The sequence below is a fragment of the Microcaecilia unicolor genome, chromosome 6 (assembly GCF_901765095.1).
Source record: "Microcaecilia unicolor chromosome 6, aMicUni1.1, whole genome shotgun sequence".
NCBI classification, from domain to species: domain Eukaryota; kingdom Metazoa; phylum Chordata; class Amphibia; order Gymnophiona; family Siphonopidae; genus Microcaecilia; species Microcaecilia unicolor.
In genome coordinates this window covers 311,805,160-311,826,340 of record NC_044036.1, presented here as the reverse complement: position 1 = coordinate 311,826,340, position 21,181 = coordinate 311,805,160, and the positions used below count along the sequence as shown (strand labels likewise).

Genomic DNA, 21,181 nt, shown 5'->3' with positions numbered 1-21,181 from the left:
ACCTCCAAAGTTCTTCCTGAGAAAAGCTTGAGGAAACTTTCCTGTGACTTATTATGTTTTAAATATAGAATAATATAAAATCATATAGAACCACAATCATTAGGGAGAGAAAGGGGGGAGGGACTCGGGCTCCCGAGTGTGACACCCCCGAGGCAACAAGAGACCTGCACAGACCTCTACCTCCCAAAAGCAGGTTTTTTTTGTGTGTTTTTTTAAAAGATGCACAGCTAAAGAAAATTACAGAATTAAATTATCAACGAATATAGAATTAAGGAGACTGAGACTGAAGGGCTCACCACTTTCCACCTGCTGGAGACTGAGCTTAATGGATCTTTCTCTAGCTGGCAAGGGCTCTTATTGGCTCGCTAGTCACAGCTTTTTTTTCTCAGTCTCCACCTGCTGGAAGGCATGCACAACCCATCAGTCACATTCTGGGCCAGTCCGGAGGGACGCTAAGGAATATATACTTTATAAAGGACCAAGGATATAAGCAATCAGGATCAACCAGGTTGGGTTCGTATACTACCGTGTTTCCCCGAAAATAAGACACTGTCTTATATTAATTTTTGCTCCCCAAGATGCGCTAGGTCTTATTTTCAGGGGATGTCTTATTTTTCGGGGAAACATCAGGCCCCCCCCCCCCCCCCCACCCGCACTCCATCGCTCCCGGAACTAACCTTAAATGCCTCCTTTCACCTTCCCACTCGCAGCAGGCAGCAGCAGGGCAGACCTCTCCTTCCTTCCGTGCCCCGCCCTCGCCTGACGTAACGTCTGCGAGGGCGGGGCATGGAAGGAAGGAGAGGTCTGCCCTGCTGCTGCTTGCTGCGAAGGTGAAAGGAGGCATTTAAGGTTAGTTCCGGGAGCGATGAAGGGCGGGTGGAGGGGGCCCGGCGACCTTGGGTGGGTGGGAGGGGGCCCAGGGGCGGCCTTGCCCGGCGGCCCTGTTTTAAAAGAAAAACTTTGCTAGGTGGAAAGGCCTTATATTTTCCAATTGCAGCAAGACCTCTACTAGGTCTTATTTTCGGGGGATGTCCTATTTTCAGGGAAAAACAGTAACTTGGCTAGGAGACTTCCCAATCTCGCTGTCTGGTTTGAGCTTTATTTTTAAAATTTTAGAATAAACCCCCTCTCTCCCCACCTCCCAACTTTGTATATTTCTTGAATCCCTTTTTTTTGTTTCTGCCTATTTCTTGAATCCCGACATACAAAACCAAGCAATGGTATCATTACAAAAATAGAATACATTCCAATCAGACAGAATTATAATCCATACAATCTAAAAGCCCTAAATCTGAAAAAATTAGGGCTTTTAGGGCACTGTCCCTCTATGGCTTCATGAGGCACCTCAAAGGGCAGGGGTCCCCAATCATAAACTTCAAAGGAGAACACCATTGTTTGAAAGCCTCCAGACAACCATGCTTGAGTGCAGTTAGACCATCGGGCTAGAAACCAGGGAAGTCAAGGTTCAAATCCAGTTTCTCCCACTGACTACCTGTGGCCTTGGCGAGTCACTTAACCCTCCACTGGGCAGGAATATCTCTGCTGTACCCGACTACAAATTCTGAGCTCAGATTTGGAAAGCAAGTATTTAAAATCTAAAATATAAAATGTCTGTTTCTTTATCATATTACTTACCTCTTATATACTATTAATTTTATTTTTATATCATATACCAAAAGAACAAAATTATTTGTAAGATAATTGGTTGTAGACAAGAGTATTCACTAAATGCCAAAACATGACATAAGGACAGAACACTTCAAGAACATAATGACTTTCTCCATTTTAAGCCCATGTAAAAGCATTCTCCTACCTGAACCAAGCAGTGGGGACCGGTTCTGCTGGGCACTTGACTGATGAGATGGCAGAGGTTCAACCATAGCAGTATTAGTTGTGGTGGTGGTTGTGGTGGTGGTGTTGGCTGTGGTACTGCTTTGACTTACAGGGTTGTTTCTATCCCACATGTTTACAGTTTTTTTGTTGTAGTTACTTGGGTCACCCCAAGCTGAGGTACCATCATCAATTTCTATCTTGCGGCGAATGGATGGTGGAGAAGGCTCTTCCCAGCCCGTGGGCTCACTACTGCTGCTGCTGTTGATGTCCTTTTGTTTGGCTGGCCCTGATACTGGCCCTGGCCCACCAGTGCCAGTCCATCCAGATCCTGTCTGTTTAACAGAAGCAGCTCCTCCCCAGCTGTTCACATTGCTATCCTGGGATTTGTTACCCCAGTTTTGCTGAGGACAAGGTTTTAAAGATTCCCAACTTGTACCAGGATTAGCCTTGGTGTTTGTGCCATTTCCCCATCCACTGGTCCCAGACCTTGTATTATCATTCCATCCAGATCCTGACCTGGTTTCAAAGTCCCATCCAGAACCATTCTTCTTCCCATCACCCATGTGACCTGGAATGGATGATGAATCTGCCCAGTCTCCACCTCCTGAAGTCCATCCTGGATTTGATTTTTGCCCATCTCCCCAGTTCTGAGATTTAGGCTTATGAGGCTCACCCCAGGTAGGTGATTTGTCCTCCTGATTTGCGGTTCCACTCCAAGTGTGGCCGCTTTTGGCAGCAGCAGCATTGACAGCAGTAGAGCTTGCCGAGTCCCCCCATCCCCCTGGGCCATTTGGCGCTTTGTTGTTGTCTCCCCAACCTGTATTTGCTGGAACAGTTGCAGGAGGGGAATTGACCCAACCCGATACTGAAGAGGTATTTGTACTGTTCACAATGGACCCATCATTCTTCACCCCTGAGTTTGAAGACTGAGCAGCTGCACATCCCCAGGCCTCTGTCCCATTGTCATTCTTTCGATCAGACCTTGAAGATTCTTCAAAGTTCCAAGCAATGTTTTGCTTAACAGGAGTCTGACCCCACCCAGTATTGGACAGGACCCTTGGATCAAGATCTTGCCTAGGCAACTGGACTTGCCCTTGGTCTACCATACCTATTCCCCCCCTTCCAGTGCTTCCTTCATTTTGATTTCCAGCACCATCATTACTCCCCTCACCCACTGTAGTACTGGATGCTGCAGCTTTGGCCCAAGAGTTCATTTGTTCATTGCCCTGCTGCGTGGCAGGATTCTGGCTGGCAACGCTAGGGCTATCCCATCCTGTTGATCCTTTCCCACTGATGTCAATATTGGAATGCTGGTTTTGGAGTTTGCTCCATTCACCATTTACACCATTACCAGTGTTACGGCAAGGATGGCCCCAAGCTCCAGAATGCATACTTCCAACACCACTTCCACTCCCGCCCCTACCCCATGCCATTACACTGGGACTCGTAGGTGGCCCTGAATCCCATGCATTTCCTTCTTTTTGCACAGTACTACTGGATCCATTTTGTTTAGCACTTAATGCTGAGTTCACAGTGTCTCCATTCCCCTGACTGAACCCAGAACTGCTATTTCCTGTGGGATTAGATGGGGTCATGCCCCACGCTGAACTACCTATTACTTCACAACTGCTTCCACCAGTTTGTGAGACCGATGATCCATTAGCACCAGGAAGGCTTTGCAAATGGGGCTGGATGATTGCCCCCATACCAACAGCCATCCCCCAGTTTGGCAGTCCATTTGCCTGCATTGCATTAATAGGGTTTTGTGAAGAGTTCATGGGGTTAGTGTTATTTGGTCCATCAGTGTTAAGGTTCTGAGGTTGTACGCTGAAAGACACATTCTGAGAAGCGGACGTTTGTAGTTCTGTGCTCTCTTGCGGCAGCAAGTTTGCCCATGCACCTAAGGTGCCAGTTGGGTTCCCATTCTGGTTCCCCATATTCTGACCTATGGCACTGACTGGACTGCAAACACTGGACGGGTTTCCTCCCCCCACAGTTCCTTCATGTCCAAGTACAGGCCAGGCAGCTGGGTTGGCATTAGGGTTAAGATTAAGATTAATGCCAGCATTTGAGTTGGAAGTACCCCAGCAGTTTTGACTTCTACCATCTCCAATCATATTGTCCATCTTTCCATCACCACCATTACTGGAGCAGTGAGCTAAACCAGAGTTGGAGCCTGGGGCCACACCCCACACCCTGGCTGTGTTTCCATTAGCATTTGCTCCACCTGCTCCAAGGGCACTCTGGTTAGAAGTGCTTTGGATGAGTGCTCCATTGGTGCCATTATTGCCATTAGTTTTCTTTGTATGTCCAGTGAAGTTGCCTTGGGCACTCCCTGTAGCCATGCTACTATTCTCTGAGCCACAGTTGGAGGCAGAGTCAGTGTCTGTAGTACATTCTGAGGCAAATTCAGTCTCAGTTCCTGTAATGGAAGGCCACGCTTCCTTATCAGTCCTGTCTATTATCACTTTATCCCAGCTGCAGTTGGTATCACCTCTGAAAGTAGCTTGCTGTCCCCAGTGGGAATTTTCATAATGGTCTCCCAATCCACTGTGACTGAGATCTGAAAAGCAAAAAAAAAAAAAAAATTATGAACATTCTATTAAAAAAATCAATATTAACTACTAAATATGTAGGCACTGGAACGAATACCTCTGCATCTACAACTAATCTTAGATTACAGCAAACTGTCATGAAAAACAACCATCCTATGCATATGGACTTTACGGCATGATGTCTTTCCCGTTCTCAAGGGTACCAATATATACAGAAATGAAACATACACAAATCATGGCACTGAAAGAAAACCATAAAGAGAACACACATACAAAGCCGGCATCTGTCTCTACACAAAGGGGACAACATACATCAGCAAAAATCAGTTTCACTTCTTGAATTAAGACCAGATTAATAAGACTGAGAAGCAGATGACTATGTGAAGAATAAGTACATTTCTTAAAATCTTTCCCTTGCAATGTACTACTGCTTTAAATGATTAACTTTATGAGCACTGTGTCGACAATGTCATTCAAAATTTGACTCAACTGTCATTTCTAGATTCTAAAGGAATTCACTTTTTTTTTTAATTTACCTTTATATTTTCCTATTGATTAATAAAGGCTTTTAAAGAGGCAAAATTTAAATTCAGTTGGACACAGGTGCTGCAGTCAGTCTTTACACCATTGGTCTTATTTGATGTATTTGGGGTTTCAGCTCCCGTACCTCTAGGGCTGAAGAACTTCCTACAGAGGGCCATACTGATTGGCAAAAAAATGGTTTTACTCAGTTGGAGGGAACTTACAGCTTCCACACTGTGCACATGATTTTTTTGCTGGCTCTAGAGCACCTTGATATTAAAGACATTTCCTTGGTGCAAGGCGTGAAGTGTCAACATATCTCAGAGCAATTTTGGGCAATGCTGCAGCCAGCGGCTCATAGCATAATTCTCAACCAGCAGTGATTTTTTCCATTTTTTTTTTTTTTTTTTTAAAGACACAGATTAATATGTTGTGGGCACCTCTGGCAGTGAAAGTGGTAGGGGTGGGGATTTTCAATACTATTAAATGAAAACCAATTTATATTTTATGTGCTACATATGCAAGGTGTGGATGGATATGGTGGTACTTTTCTGCTTTGTGGTTGTTTTTATATAGTTTGTTCAAGGGAAAATTAGGTTCTTACCTTGGTAATTTTCTTTCCTTTAGTCATAGCAGATGAAGCCATTACGTATGGGTTATGTCCATCAACCAGCAGGGGAGATAGAGAGCACTCAAACTTTCACAGTGCCCTCTTGGCCAGCTAGCTCCACTGCCTCTTCAGTATTTGAAGCTTCTAAAGCAGTATGGCAAACCGCAATGGGAATCATAAGAGCTTTCCTCACAGCGAACGATGGCCCATCACAAGGGCATGAACTCATAAAGGAGGGAATGCACATCCTCCTGGAGGGAATAAACTCATCCTCCTTATTGTATAAGTGGAGGGGAACACACGCGCCTCCTGGAGGGAATCACACATCCTCCCAACACACTGGAGGGAATGAACTCATCCTCCTATTTATAGAACTGGAGGGGAACACACGCGCCTCCTGGAGGGAATGAACACATTCTCCTAAATTTAAACTGAACATGAATCCTGAAGATTGTTTTCCAACTTTCTCCCAAGGAAGGAACTTCAGGAAATTAGAACAGAACCTGAAAAACAGATTCACAGCATACAATCATACAGGGAGGGCTCATGGCTTCATCTGCTATGACTAAAGGAAAGAAAATTACCAAGGTAAGAACCTAATTTTCCCTTCCTTGTCATCAAGCAGATGAAGCCATTACGTATGGGATGTAACAAAGCAATCCCTAGATAGGGTGGGAACAAGCCACACCACGCGCTAGCACTTGTGCACCAAAACGCGCATCCCTCCTGGCAGCCACATCCAGCCTGTAATGTCGGGCAAAGGAGAGCTTAGAAGCCCATGTTGCTGCACTGCATATCTCTTGAAGAGAGAGTGCTCCAGTTTCAGCCCAAGAGGAAGAAATCGCTCTAGCTTAAAGGCTACAGGCAGAACCCTGCCGGCCAGCAGATAAGCTGAAAAGATCGTTTCTTTGAGCCAGCGGGCAATAGTGGCTTTAGACGCTGGAGACCCTCTGCGAGAACCGGATAGCAAAACAAAAAGATGATCAGAAGACCTGAAAGAGTTAGTAACTCGCAGATACTGCAGCAGAGTCCTGCGCACATCCAAAAGGTGCAGCTGCCCAAAGGATTCTGGAAACTCTTCCTCTGAAAAAGAGGGCAAGAAAATAGGCTGGTTTAAGTGAAAGGCTGAAACCACCTTAGGCATAAAGGAAGGCACGGTCCGAACCGTGACTCCGGACTCTGAAAATTGCAGAAATGGGTCTCTACAGGACAGCGCCTGGAGCTCTGACACCCGTCTCGCCGAGGTAATGGCCACCAGAAAAACGGCCTTCAGTGTCAAGTCTTTCTCCGATGCTCGCCGAAGCGGCTCAAAAGGAGATGCCTGCCCCAGGTTCAAAACTAGCCCCAGGTTCCAAGCTGGACAGGGTGCTCACACTGGAGGTCGGAGCCGAAGCACCCCTCTAAGAAACCGTGCCACATCTGGGTGAGCAGCCAAAGACACGCCTTCCACCTTACCACGAAGGGAGGCCAACGCTGCCACCTGCACCCGCAGGGAATTATAGGCCAAGCCTTTTTGTACACCTTCCTGCAAAAAGTCCAGAATCGGCGAGACAGGAGCCCGCATTGGAACAATGGCTCTGGAAGCACACCAAGACTCAAACAGGCACCAAATCCTGGCATAAGCCACGGAAGTGGACCGCTTCTGGGCTTGCAGGAGAGTGGAAATAACTTTATTGGAATAACCTTTATCCCTCAATTGCGCCCTCTCAATAGCCATGCCGTAAGACCAAAGCGGCCGGCGTCCTCCATGGCTACCGGTCCCCGAGTCAACAGGTTCGGTACCAGAGGTAACGGCAGAGGAGCCTCCAGGAGCATCTGTCGGAGGTCTGCATACCAAGGTCTCCTTGGCCAATCCGGGGCGATGAGGACCACTTCTCCTGGGTGCAGCCAAATCCGCAAGAGCAGGCGCCCTATCAAGGGCCATGGGGGAAACACAAAGTAGACCCGGAGGCCAGGGTTGAGCCTAGGCATCCAACCCCGCCGAGCGAGGATCTCTCCCCGTCTGCTGAAGAAGCACGGGACTTTGGTATTGGCACTTGTCGCCACTAGATCCATCACGGGCTTGCCCCATTTGGCACAGATCTGCAGGAATACTTCGTCTGCCAGATTCCATTCTGCTGGATCGATCTGATGCCTGCTCAGATAATCGGCCTGCACATTGCTCTGACCTGCAATATGAGCTGCCGACAGACACTGAAGATGCAACTCGGCCCAGTGGCAAATCAGTTCGGCCTGCGCGGCTAGTGCTCTGCACCTTGTTCCACCTTGTCGATTTATATAGGCCACCGTTGTCGTGTTGTCCGACATCACTCTGACAGCCAATCCTTCCAGGGTCACTTGAAAGGCCACAAGCGCCTGAAACACCGCTTTCAACTCTAGGCGGTTGATGGACCACTCCGACTCCTCGGGTGTCCATAGACCCTGGGCATGCTTCCCCTTGCAGTGTGCGCCCCAGCCCTTCAGGCTGGCATCTGTTACCACTAGGCACCAAACGGGGAGCGTCAGCGGCATTCCTCGCCGCAGCATGCTGTCCGAGAGCCACCACTCCATGCTGAGATGGGCCGCAGGGAGCCAAGTAAGTCTGCATTGGTAATCCTGAGAAATAGGAGACCATCTCCGGAGTAGGGAATACTGTAGAGGTCTCAGGTGCGCTCTCGCCCAGGGTACCACTTCCATCGTGGCTGTCATCGATCCCAGCAGCTGGACAATGTCCCAAGCTCGCGGGCGGGGCATCTTCAGGAGCAGACGGAACTGATTCTGAAGCTTGCACCGCCTCAGCTCGGGTAGGAACACATAGCCCGAGACTGTGTCGAACCTGGCCCCCAAAAGCTCTAGAGATTGTGAAGGGGACAGGTGACTTTTGGCCATATTGACGACCCAGCCTAGAGATTGCAGTACTGAGACCACTCTGGCTGTAGCTTGTAAGCTCTCTGTTGCAGAGTCTGCTCTGATGAGCCAGTCGTCTAGGTACGGGTGAACCCTGATACCTTCTCGCCTGAGAAAAGCAGCTATTACCACCATTACCTTCGAAAAGGTTCGGGGAGCTGTGGCGAGGCCAAAAGGCAAGGCCCTGAACTGGAAATGTTTTCCCAACACCGCAAACCTCAGAAATTTCTGGTGCGGGGGCCAAATCGGAATGTGCAAGTAAGCTTCTTTCAGGTCTAGAGACATGAGAAACTTTCCTGGCTGAACCTCCGCAATGACGGAGCGCAGGGATTCCATGTAGAAATGCCGCACTCTCAAGGACTTGTTCACTTCTTTTAAGTCCAGAATAGATCGAAAGGACCCACCTTTTCGCGGCACCACAAAGTAGATGGAGTATCGGCCGCAGCCTTGCTCGGCGGGAGGCACCGGGGTCACTGCCCCTAACTGAATCAGACCTTGTAAAGTCTCCTCCACCGCCGCCCGTTTGACGGCAGAACCGCATCGGGACTCCACAAACAAGTCTCTTACTGGGGCGTTGAATTCTATTCTGTATCCATCTCTGATCAGGTCCAGAACCCACTGATCTGAGGAAATCTTGGCCCACTCCTCGACAAAGAGGGAAAGCCGTCCTCCGATGACAGGCATCGAGGAGAGGGCCAGCGCACCATCATTGAGAGGGTCGCCCCTGAACTCCTGGTATTGAGCCACCAGCTGCGGAACGTTTGTCCGAGCGAAAGGAGTTCCTCTGCTGACCACGGGCACGAGAAGTGAACCCAGCAGAACGCCCCGGGCGGTACCTTCTAGCTTCACAGAAGCGAGGTCTGTACGAGGAGTGGACCGCCTGGCCCTTAGAGGAAGGCCTCTGCCTATCTTCGGGCAAGCGCTGGGGTTTTGGATCACCCAGGCCTTTCACAATTTTCTCTAACTCCTCACCAAATAGGAGAAGTCCTTGAAAAGGCAACTTCACCAACCTTTGCTTAGAGGCCATGTCCGCTGCCCAGTGTCGTAGCCACAGACGACAGCGAGCCGCCACTGCTACTGCCATTTGTTTAGCCGAAGCTCTGACAAGGTCATAAAGGGCATCAGCCAGAAAGGACAAGGCCACCTCCATCCGTGGAGCCACAACCAAGAAGGGCTCCGTTCCATCTCCGGGCTGAGCCACTGCCTGTTGCAGCCAAGCTAGGCAGGCTCTCACAGCATAACAGCTGCATGCAGACGCCCGAACAGTGAGACCTGCAATTTCAAAGGACCGTTTCAACGCTGTTTCCAGCCTACGGTCTTAAACATCCTTCAGGGCAACACCTCCTTCAACAGGGAGGGTAGTTCTCTTTGTCACCGCAGTGACTAGGGCATCCACTGTAGGCATTTGAAAACGAGCCATATGTCCCTCACGCAGAGGGTATAACTGCCCCATAGCCCTGGAAACTCTCAAAGGTCCCTCGGGGTCAGCCCACTGAGCCGAAACAAGCTCTAGGATGGAGTCATGCAAAGGGAAGGCCCGAGCAGCTTTCTTGGTACTAGCCATCCTGGGATTACCCGAGGAGGCCATGCCACTGTCAGGATTTTCATTCGAGAGGGCCTGCAGGGTATCTGAAATAAGCGCTGGCAGCTCATCACGGTGGAAAATCCTCACCGCAGAGGGATCATCCAGATCCTGTGGTAAATCCGCACCTGACTCTGGTTCCTCAGACCAAGAACGTCTGTCAGAGTTCTCCGAATCCTCACACCCCGACCACGGGGGGGGGGGAAAAAGGTGCACCACAATCTGAAGGGGAATTAACCCTTCTGCGCTTATCTTTAGGCCAAGCATCCGGGAAAAAAGCCTCACTGGGCAGTCCCAGGCCAGAATCCATCGGGGGGGGGGGGGGCAATCAGAGGAGCCTCAGGCGACCCTTGAGGAAGGGCTCTTTTCATCATGTATGCTTTATGCAGCAAAAGCACAAAATCCGGGGAGAAAATCTCACCCTGGGCACCCAAATACTGTCCGGTGCTAGCCACTCTTGAAATAACCTTATCTCGAGGTGCCCCACCTGGCTCAGGTCTCTCCGTGTCAACGGAGGCCGCGCCATGCGGTGTAAGCAAAATGGCGCCCCGCTGCCAGCTCAGAGCGGGAAGAAACATCGCTCGCCATGCTCGGGCCGGCTCCTACGCCAATACAGCACGATTTACAGAGCCCTGCTGCTGATTTGCGCTTGCCACAAGTGGAACAGCGCTTTATATTGTCCGCAGCCATCGCCGAAAAACGGTGGTAAAATCCAAAATGGCGGTTTCGCGCCAAAATCGCCCCGATCGCGGGCCCACCCCGGAGGAGTTGGAAAACACTCTTACCTCAAAGGATCTAGTGTACAACTACGATCCTGCTGAAAATCAGGTCAAACACCTCTGTTCCAGCGTCTCTGCGTTTAAAAACGCGACGCGACTTTTTTTTTTTTTAAGCTGTGAGGAAAGCAGAGGTATTGAAGACTCCGGAGGCTCAGATGAGTGGGAAAGGCAGGGAAAGGGCGAACCTATATGCCTGCATCCACTGTTGGTGGGTAAGGACAGGGAAAACAAAGCAATATGTCCACATCCACGGAGGTATGGGTAAGGCAGGGAAAGGGCTAACCTATGTGCCTTTAAAGTGAAGCTGCTATAGCCTCCAACACCCCGGTTAACAACTGGCAAGCCAGGAACCACCTCCCGGCAGATTTTTCTGGAGCTCGAACAAGCTGCAGCCACCCTGCTAAGGGAGATAGAGAATACTGAAGAGGCAGTGGAGCTAGCTGGCCAAGAGGGCACTGTGAAAGTTTGAGTGCTCTCTATCTCCCCTGCTGGTTGATGGACATAACCCATACGTAATGCCTTCATCTGCTTGATGACAAGGAATAAAGATGATTTAAACAAATTCAGTTGGAGAAGTCCAGCTTAGAGATTCTTGACATTTGTAAACCTGGACTCCCCACTTGGTTATCCTGTCTTCAGATAGCACTGGTTTCATATTGGCCCTATCCTGGATCAGTCGATACTTTCCTTCACAAGGTGACTTGTGCTTCCAGCAACTGGGAAACAAGATGGAGAATGCAATTTGTATCCAGTTTAGATAGGAGGTGAATTTCCAAAGCCAGCAAGTGCCAGCCCAACTTGGTGCCTCATTTAAAGAGCTGGCTGCGAGGGCCTTTGGAAATCAACTCGGGACTTGTGTAGTCAGGGTGGAGGGAGGCCGCCAAATTTGGGGGCCACCCCCTATCAAAACCTGCCTCACACATTTTTTTTTTTTTTTTTTTAAAGAGTTTATTTTCAACCGCGCTCAATGTCCAATATCAGAATTACAAACAGTGCAAACAGATAGAACAGTCCTCTCTAATACAAAACACTTCCAATTCACATTGCTCTAGCACTTTTAGATAGTGATCACCCTATGTTTTTCTATCCTCACAATCATTCCACATACATTCAACATCCATACGTCTAACCAAACACATCTCTTACTCTCCTCGCTCTCCTCCTCTTTCATACCTCCCCCAGGCTAAACAGGGATGGCCACAAAGTAAGAAACCAGAAACAGGCAACAAGTATTAGCAGTCCATGTTAGGGACCTACATATTGTGTAGGTGTCTAATTAGCATTATGAGACCATAAATACAAGTAACCGAGCCAGGCGTCAGATGCTTTTCTCTCTCATCTCAAAACTTGCAACCTCTTTCATTTTCCAGTACCATAGTTCCACTATTGGGATATCTGTCGAGGTCCAGAATTGTAGAAGAGCTTTTTCAGTAGGGCCAGTGCAAAGCAAAGAAATCTGCAAGTGATCCGTCAAAGGTTGGCAATATCCCAAAAGCAACACACTGTATTCCTAATCCACTTCCTACTGAATGGTAGTCTCCAAAGATTGCAAGACCTGAGTCCACACCATTAGTTTCGGACATTCCAGGAAAGAGTGCAGTAGGGTGCTAGGCTGTGACTTGCATTAACACAATAGCCATCATACCACAGCTTCAAATGATTCCCCTGCGCTCTAGTGATATACACCCTGTGCAATATTTTAAATTGTGTCTCTCAAAGTTCCACCATTTTGAAAGGAAAAGGTAGAAACAAATAAGGCAGGTAAAATAGAGTCTAAAATCCTGTCCCATATCCTTCCGCCACCACTCACAAAACCTAGAAATACCATGTCTATCTATCTGCAGTATTTCGAACCATCCATAGGGGGGGGGGGGGGGGGGGGGGGGAGACACGGGACAGAGGCGAACTGAACATCCAGTTTTGTTGGTTCCTAATCAGTACCATATTTATGGGATAAAGATTCATAATAGTGGTGAGCCTGGAAAAAAGCTCATTGATGGATTTGGGGTAAATCCCACCATTTCTGAAGTAAGGCAAACGAAGGAAAACTTTCCTCCTCTCCCTGCAGGAGCTGATAAAATGAAGAGCATCCCCGGCCGTCCCAGAGCCTAAAATTCGAGGTACCCACCCCTGAAGGAAAGTCTGGATTTTCCACCAGCGTTAAATGAAACAGGATGCCCTCTGAGTACTTTGTAACCTCTTTCTCCACCACCTCCAAGCCTGAAACTGGTCCTCCCCTGAAAGTCCCTCCCAAGAGGCGGGTCTCATGTAAAACATTTATCGGAGAACAGGGCCTACACCAGAATTGCAACAGCTCTAGTGGGGGGAAAAAACTTCTGGACTCCCATGACCATCTCATGAATCCATCGCAGCAATGCTGCCACATTGTAGATTTGAACATCCGGAAAGTTTAAACCTCCCTGTGCCTTATCTAAAATTAATTTAGAATATCCAATTCAAGCTGCTTTTCCTCGCCAAATAAACTTTCAGAAAGTGGCCTTTAAGGCCAGTTCCTCCTTATGCCGCACCCAGATAAGTACAGCTTGTAATGGGTATAGAAGTTTAGGGATCATTATTTTAACCAATGCTACCCTCCCCATAAGAGATAAGGGAAGATCTGTCCATTTCTGACAGATTTAATTTTAGCTATCACATCCATTATATTTCACTGATATATTACAGACTGAGGGATGTAGATAAATACCCAAATACTTCATGTTAGCAGTAATGGATGTGAATGGTAGCTTTTTATGCCACTCTTCCTCTCCTCCCCCCTATAATGGAATAACATCCAATTTGGCACAACTGACCTTCATCCCCAAGTACCAAACTGGTGAACTAAATCTAGAAATCTAGGTAAATTCACAGGAGTCCTGTTCACATAGTGGCGCATATCATCTGCGGACATACTTAGTGTCTCCATACCTCCTATATCTAGATCCTGTATATCTGGATCTTGCCTGATTCTAGCAGCTAGAAGTTCTAGAGCTAGAAGAAAAAGCAACAGGGAGAGCAGACATTCCTGCCTTGTTCCCCTGTATAAATGAAATGGTTTAGATAACTTTCCATTAACTATCAATTTTGCCTGAGATGTAGTGTATAGTGCCTGTACCCACTGTACAAAGTTCCCATTAAGGTCATACCTGTCCAACACCCAGATCAAATGTGGACACAGAACACTGTCAAAGGCCTTTTCGATATCTAAACTAACAATAACCACTTGGTTCTTTTTCCCTTTATTGTTACGTAAGGCCATTATAAATTTGCATAAGTTCACACATGCATTATCACCCTGGTACAAAACCCATCTGGTCTTCATGTATAACTCGAGGGAGGTATTTATTCAGTCTACCCGCAAGCACCGCCACCAAACTCATGACTGAAGACGACCCACGAATCAAAGAGCTATCTCCCATAGGATACAAAACTATCACACTATTCCAGAACGGGGGGGGGGGGGGGGGGGGGGGGGGGGGGGGGGCGGGGGGCACTACCCTCATATTGTAGATGGGTCACCCTTCCAGGACCCAGTCAGGCTCAACCCTGCTTAGCTGCCTTCTCCTTCACACGGCTGCTGCCTAGCTCCACAGCAATCTGGCTGCTCTGAGCCTCAGCTCCAGGCCCTGAGAACTTCCAGGACTCCTTCCTCCCTCCGTTCCTTTCACAGAGGCACATTCAAAGCACAACGTCTATAAGTAAGAGCTTTTATTTTCTTGCTTCAGGTCAATATAAACGCCCAGGCACACCTTAATTCCAGGTTGTTTAACGCTTGCTGCCCAAAGCCCAAGTCAGGTTCAAAACAGTCCATATAACTTCACTTGACCTAAGATTACTTCTCTTAGGGAACAGTACATTATCAGAAAGAAAACACAGTAGCTTGCAGCCCAGACCTTTTCAGTATGAAACAGTTTACACAGTCTTTCTTGCACCTCCTTACAGCACAGTTACGCAGCTTTGTTCCCACCTGGTTCAGGCTGGGGTTTCAATTGTGCCCTCTTTCTCTCCCAGGGCTGCACCTGTTTCCTCTTTAGTAGAGATCTCCCCTAGCGCCTCTCTCCTCCGGTCTTCCACTAGTCTCTCCAAGGTACAGCTAGCCACCCTCTTACAGCAGCTTTTCGGGTTTGAGCCAGAGCTCCAATCTCCATCTGTTCCTCCTCTAGCCCTTCAGTAATCTCCATTTATCCTCCTCTTCAACTTCCCCCGCCCCCAACCTCTCCAGCTGGCCCTCATCACCTTCCTCAGAGACCATTTCCCAACCTTCTATCTCCTCCCCTAACTCTTGCACAGCTGGGTGGGGAAGAGAAGGATTCTGGGACTGGTAGTTCCTCCCCTTCTTCCTTAACCCAGCCAACCTCTCTGCCTCCGGTAGCCCAGCTTTCTGAATGTGGGTGTTGTGCACATGAAATCTGCCACGTTGGGATTCCCCAGCTCCCTGCACCCCCTTTCTTCGTGCCTTCCCGGATCCCCTTTCACCTGCACTCTCAATATATAAAAACATACTCGATGTGTTGCTTAGAGACTCATTCCTAACTCCAGATTACTTGCATGTCAAGTCAAAGACTCCTCAACAAAAGACTACCTAACCTGTATACTATGCTACAGTCCACCCACTAAACAGCCCAAAGCTTAATACCCTCAATTTTCTGAATTTGTCTCAAAAAGCTCAATAGAAAGTTGCTCTGATCTACTACTGGGCGACATTAACGTCCACCTAGAAAACCTGTCCGACACCAACAAGACTGATCTCTACACTTTTCAGTTCTCTCTAAACTATACGAAACCTTCCCCCACACCAACACACAGTAAGGGCCACCAACTAGACCTGGTCACCTTCAGTGATAATGAAATACAAACTTATATATATATATATATATATATATACATACACACACAAATCTTTGTCCTGAATCTACAGTTATATAATACTTTGATCCAAAACAAACAAATTTAAGGCCTAATTATCAGTAGAAGTCGGAGTCAGTGCTGGAGGTGGACAGAAAAATGGGAGTATCAGTCAAAGGTTTGGTGTATAGACTACACAGCCCTGCCTCCAAGAGAGGGTCATCTTCTGATAGATCTGCGACCAATGCCTTCAAGAGACCAAGTCAAGTGGGAAAGTTTTCCTATCTGAACAGATGGATAACATAAGATCACTCATCCTCCTCTCTACGAGGATAATTTGCCTCTGCATCTGACTCCAAAGCAGACTGTGGGTCTGAAAGATCACCACAACAAGGGCCTCCAACTTCACTAGTGGGTCCAGAACCATATGTTCTGCCTGCAAAGTTTGGCCCCCCACAGATGACCTCTAGTCAAAGCACTTAGGACCCCAACCACGGCTGACGGGCACACCTATTTGGGTCAAAACTGAGTAAGGCGGCACCCGCCATCCCCCAAGACCCAATGGAGCAGAGAAGTCCCCTGCTGGAAGGAATACATCAGGTGGCAACTACGACCATTTCCAAAGTCTGAAAGAAGCTTGCAGGAACAAGGAACTGCCAGCTGTACTCACTTGCTGGCTCCTGTAGATACTGCAGCATGGCCACGTGGCCAGTATGCTCAGGTTTGCTGCAGTTAGCTTTACTCTATAGACAAGAGAACAAAGCTAAAACCCAGGCACAACCAATTGGGAAAAAAATGCCTGGGCGCTTGGGGGGGGGGGGGGGGGGGGGTTTAAGAACTCAAACAGGGTGAATGAACAATGAAGGGAAGGGACATGCCCCTCTGGAAGGGCCCTGCGGAGCCGAGGCACATACCTCACTCAGGGCCAGATGCACTAAACTTAACAAGCCCTTAAAGAGTTGTACCTCTCGTTGGGGCTGCGCGGGATTGAAAACTTCATAAAATGTAACAAAAAAAAAATCAGGGGGGGGCGGGGAAAACGGCCAAGTGCTCGTCATGGACGTTCATTATGAGCGGTCTTCACCCGAAAAACGCCCAAGTGCATCCTTTATGGACGTTTTTCACTCTTTAAAAAAAACAAAAACAAAAAAAAACCCCACCCTTAAGCTTTATTAAGCTCCGCTTCAAATAAGACATCCATTTTGCCTCCCCCCCCCCCCCCCCCCCCGCAATAATAAAAACTTCCTTTTTGGTGGTGCTTCACTCAGCTGAGAGACCCGGAAGTCTCTGAGCCAATCACAACGCGTTTAGCTGAGCTAAACATGCAGTGATTGGCTCAGAGACTTCCAAGTCTCTCAGCTGATTGAAGGACGTCCAAAAAGGAAGTTTTTATTATTGCTTTGGGGGGGGGGGGGGGGAAAGAGGACATCTTTTTGTAGACTACACGCTCCCGGCTACTGATTGACTGGGAAGGAGGCAAAGCCGTAACCCCGGCACTGCAGGCACATCCATCGGTAACTGGCCGCGCTCTGCCTCGGTATGGCCTCCGCTCCCCGCCGCACCTTTCTGGGCTTCGACTTTAGCACGCAGCAGGTACAGCACAAGTGCCGGGGCATCTGTGCCCTAGGGCTCTGCGAACCCCCCCCCCCCCCTTTTTGTCACCCTTTTTTCTTGATGGCTCGATTTGCTTAGAAAAACTCCAGGCGGCGCAGAAGCTCAGCCTGCTCTTCCTGTTATGCACTTCTAGATCAGATCGCAGGCCAAGACGGCTACCCCCTTGCTGTGCTCTCGGAGCCCATTCTATTGCTGGTGTGCTGTGCAGACTCTCTGTAGGACAAAGAAAGCCCCTGCCTCTACAGCCAGCCCCCCCAATCCACCTTCAGTGCCTGCCCGGGCTCGCTGCACCTCGCTCCCCGCAGTCGCCAGCCACTTCTGCTGCTCCCCAGGCTGGCCATACCGTGCCGGCGGGTGGCGCACGCCGTGCAGCATGGGAGGGGGCCGGGAGATGCTGCACAGTTTGTGGGAGCAGGTAAAATTAATTGTTCGAGACACTTTTCTTGCACTTTTCTTCCATCATCCACGATACCCGTCCATCTTCCCCTAGGTCTCTCAGCCAATTACAGCACGTTTAGCTCAGCTGAGACCTAGAGGTCTCTCAGCCAATCACTGCACATTTTTGTTTTCCATTCCTTTCCTAATAATACCAAACATTGTATTTGCTTTCTTAGCTGCAGCAGCACATTGAGCAGAAGGTTTCAACGTATCATCTACGACAACACCTAGATCCCTTTCTTGGTCCGTGACTCCTAACGTGGAATCTTGAATGACGTAGCTATAATTCGGGTTCCTCTTTCCCACATGCATCACTTTGCACTGCTCACATTAAACGTCATCTGCCATTTAGATGCCCAGTCTCCCAGTCTCGTAAGGTCCGCTTGTAGTTTTTCAAAATCCTACCACGATTTAATGACTTTGAATAACTTTGTGTCATCAGCAAATTTAATTACCTCACTAATTACGCCCATCTCTAGGTCATTTATAAATATGTTAAAAAGCAGCGGTCCCAGCACAGACCCCTGGGGAACCCCACTAACTACCCTTCTCCATTGAGAATACTGACCATTTAACCCTACTCTCTGTTTTCTATCTTTTAACCAGTTTTTAATCCGCAATAGAACACTACCTCCTATCCCATGACTCTCCAATTTCTTCTGGAGTCTTTCATGAGGTACTTTGTCAAACGCCTTCTGAAAATCCAGATACACAATATCAACCGGCTCCCCTTTATCCACGTTTGTTCACCCCTTCAAAGAAATGTAGTAGATTGGTGAGGCAAGATTTCCCTTCACTAAATCCATGTTGATTTTGTCTCATTAATCCATGCTTTTGAATATGCTCTGTAATTTTGTTCTTAATAGTCTCTATCATTTTGCCCGGCACCGACGTCAGACTCACCTGTCTATAATTTCCAGGATCTCCTCTGGAACCTTTTTTAAAAATTGGTGTTACATTGGCCACCCTCCAATCTTCTGGTACCATGCTCAATTTTAAGGATAAATTACATATTTCTAATAGCTCCGCAAGCTCATTTTTCAGTTCTATCAGTACTATGGGATGAATATCATCCGGTCCAGGAGATTTGCTACTCTTCAGTTTGTAGAACTGCCCCATTACATCCTCCAGATTCACAGAGAATTCATTAAGTTTCTCCGACTCGTCAGCTTTGAATACCATTTCCGGCACCAGTATCCTACCCAAATCTTCCTCGGTGAAGGCCGAAGCAAAGAATTCATTTAATCTCTCCGCTACGGCTTTGTCTTCTCTGATCACCCCTTTTACTCCTTGGTCATCTAGCAGTCCAATCGGATTCCTGCTTTTAGTATACCTTAAAAATTTTTTTTACTATGTTTTTGCCTCCAATGAAATCTTTTTTTTCGAAGTCCCTCTTAGCTTAGATCAGTTTTCTCTACCTTCATCTGCTGGTAGGAGGGGATAACTGTTTGCTCTGGATGGTATGATCCAGACAAATAGGAAAAAGTCACCAGATTTTAGGGCAGATAGCGAATGCTACATACCTGTAGAAGGTATTCTCCGAGGACAGCAGGCTGATTGTTCTCACTGATGGGTGACGTCCACGGCAGCCCCTCCAATCGGAAACTTCTCTAGCAAAGTCCTTTGCTAGTCCTCGCGCGCCCGCGCGCACCGCGCATGCGCGGCCGTCTTCCCGCCCGAAACCGGCTCGAGCCGGCCAGTCCAGTATGTAGCAAGACAATACACTTCAAGGGAAGACACAACTCCAAAGGGGAGGCGGGCGGGTTTGTGAGAACAATCAGCCTGCTGTCCTCGGAGAATACCTTCTACAGGTATGTAGCATTCGCTTTCTCCGAGGACAAGCAGGCTGCTTGTTCTCACTGATGGGGTATCCCTAGCCCCCAGGCTCACTCAAAACAACAAGCATGGTCAATTGGGCCTCGCAACGGCGAGGACATAACTGAGATTGACCTAAAAAATTTACCAACTAACTGAGAGTGCAGCCTGGAACAGAACAAACAGGGCCCTCGGGGGGTGGAGTTGGATCCTAAAGCCCAAACAGGTTCTGAAGAACTGACTGCCCGAACCGACTGTCGCGTCGGGTATCCTGCTGCAGGCAGTAATGAGATGTGAATGTGTGGACAGATGACCACGTCGCAGCTTTGCAAATTTCTTCAATGGAGGCTGACTTCAAGTGGGCTACCGACGCAGCCATGGCTCTAACATTATGAGCCGTGACATGACCCTCAAGAGCCAGCCCCGCCTGGGCGTAAGTGAAGGAAATGCAATCTGCTAGCCAATTGGATATGGTGCGTTTCCCTACAGCCACTCCCCTCCTATTGGGATCAAAAGAAACAAACAATTGGGCGGACTGTCTGTGGGGCTGTGTCCGCTCCAGGTAGAAGGCCAATGCTCTCTTGCAGTCCAAAGTGTGCAGCTGACGTTCAGCAGGGCAGGAATGAGGACGGGGAAAGAATGTTGGCAAGACAATTGACTGGTTCAGATGGAACTCCGACACGACCTTTGGCAAGAACTTAGGGTGAGTGCGGAGGACTACTCTGTTATGATGAAATTTGGTGTAAGGGGCCTGGGCTACCAGGGCCTGAAGCTCACTGACTCTACGAGCTGAAGTAACCGCCACCAAGAAAATGACCTTCCAGGTCAAGTACTTCAGATGGCAGGAATTCAGTGGCTCAAAAGGAGGTCTCATCAGCTGGGTGAGAACGACATTGAGATCCCATGACACTGTAGGAGGCTTGACAGGGGGCTTTGACAAAAGCAAACCTCTCATGAAGCGAACTAAAGGCTGTCCTGAGATCGGCTTACCTTCCACATGGTAATGGTATGCACTGATTGCGCTAAGGTGAACTCTTACAGAGTTGGTCTTGAGACCAGACTCAGACAAGTGCAGAAGGTATTCAAGCAGGGTCTGTGTAGGACAAGAGCGAGGAGCTAGGGTCTTGCTGTCACACCAGACGGCAAACCTCCTCCACAGAAAGAAGTAACTCCTCTTAGTGGAATCTTTCCTGGAAGCAAGCAAGACGCGGGAGACACCCTCTGACAGACCCAAAGAGGCAAAGTCTACGCTCTCAACATCCAGGCCGTGAGAGCCAGGGACCGGAGGCTGGGATGCAGAAGAGCCCCTTCGTCCTGCGTGATGAGGGTCGGAAAACACTCCAATCTCCACGGTTCTTCTGAGGATAACTCCAGAAGAAGAGGGAACCAGATCTGACGCGGCCAAAAAGGAGCAATCAGAATCATGGTGCCTCGGTCTTGCTTGAGTTTCAACAAAGTCTTCCCCACCAGAGGAATGGGAGGATAAGCATACAGCAGGCCCTCCCCCCAATCCAGGAGGAAGGCATCCGATGCCAGTCTGCCGGGGGCCTGAAGCCTGGAACAGAACTGAGGGACTTTGTGGTTCACTCGAGATGCGAAGAGATCCACCAAGGGGGTGCCCCACGCTTGGAAGATCTGGCGCACCACTCTGGAGTTGAGCGACCACTCGTGAGGTTGCATAATCCGGCTCAGTCTGTCGGCCAGA

General features: G+C 48.5%; 1 protein-coding gene across 1 annotated transcript in view; it reads right to left on the bottom strand.

The window, feature by feature from the left end:
- Window positions 1-21,181, bottom strand: part of TNRC6C (trinucleotide repeat containing adaptor 6C) — a 253,617-nt gene that overhangs the window by 206,198 nt on the left and 26,238 nt on the right. The window contains 1 exon segment of the mRNA XM_030208143.1: window positions 1,814-4,396. Coding sequence (XP_030064003.1) covers window positions 1,814-4,396 — 2,583 coding nt within the window.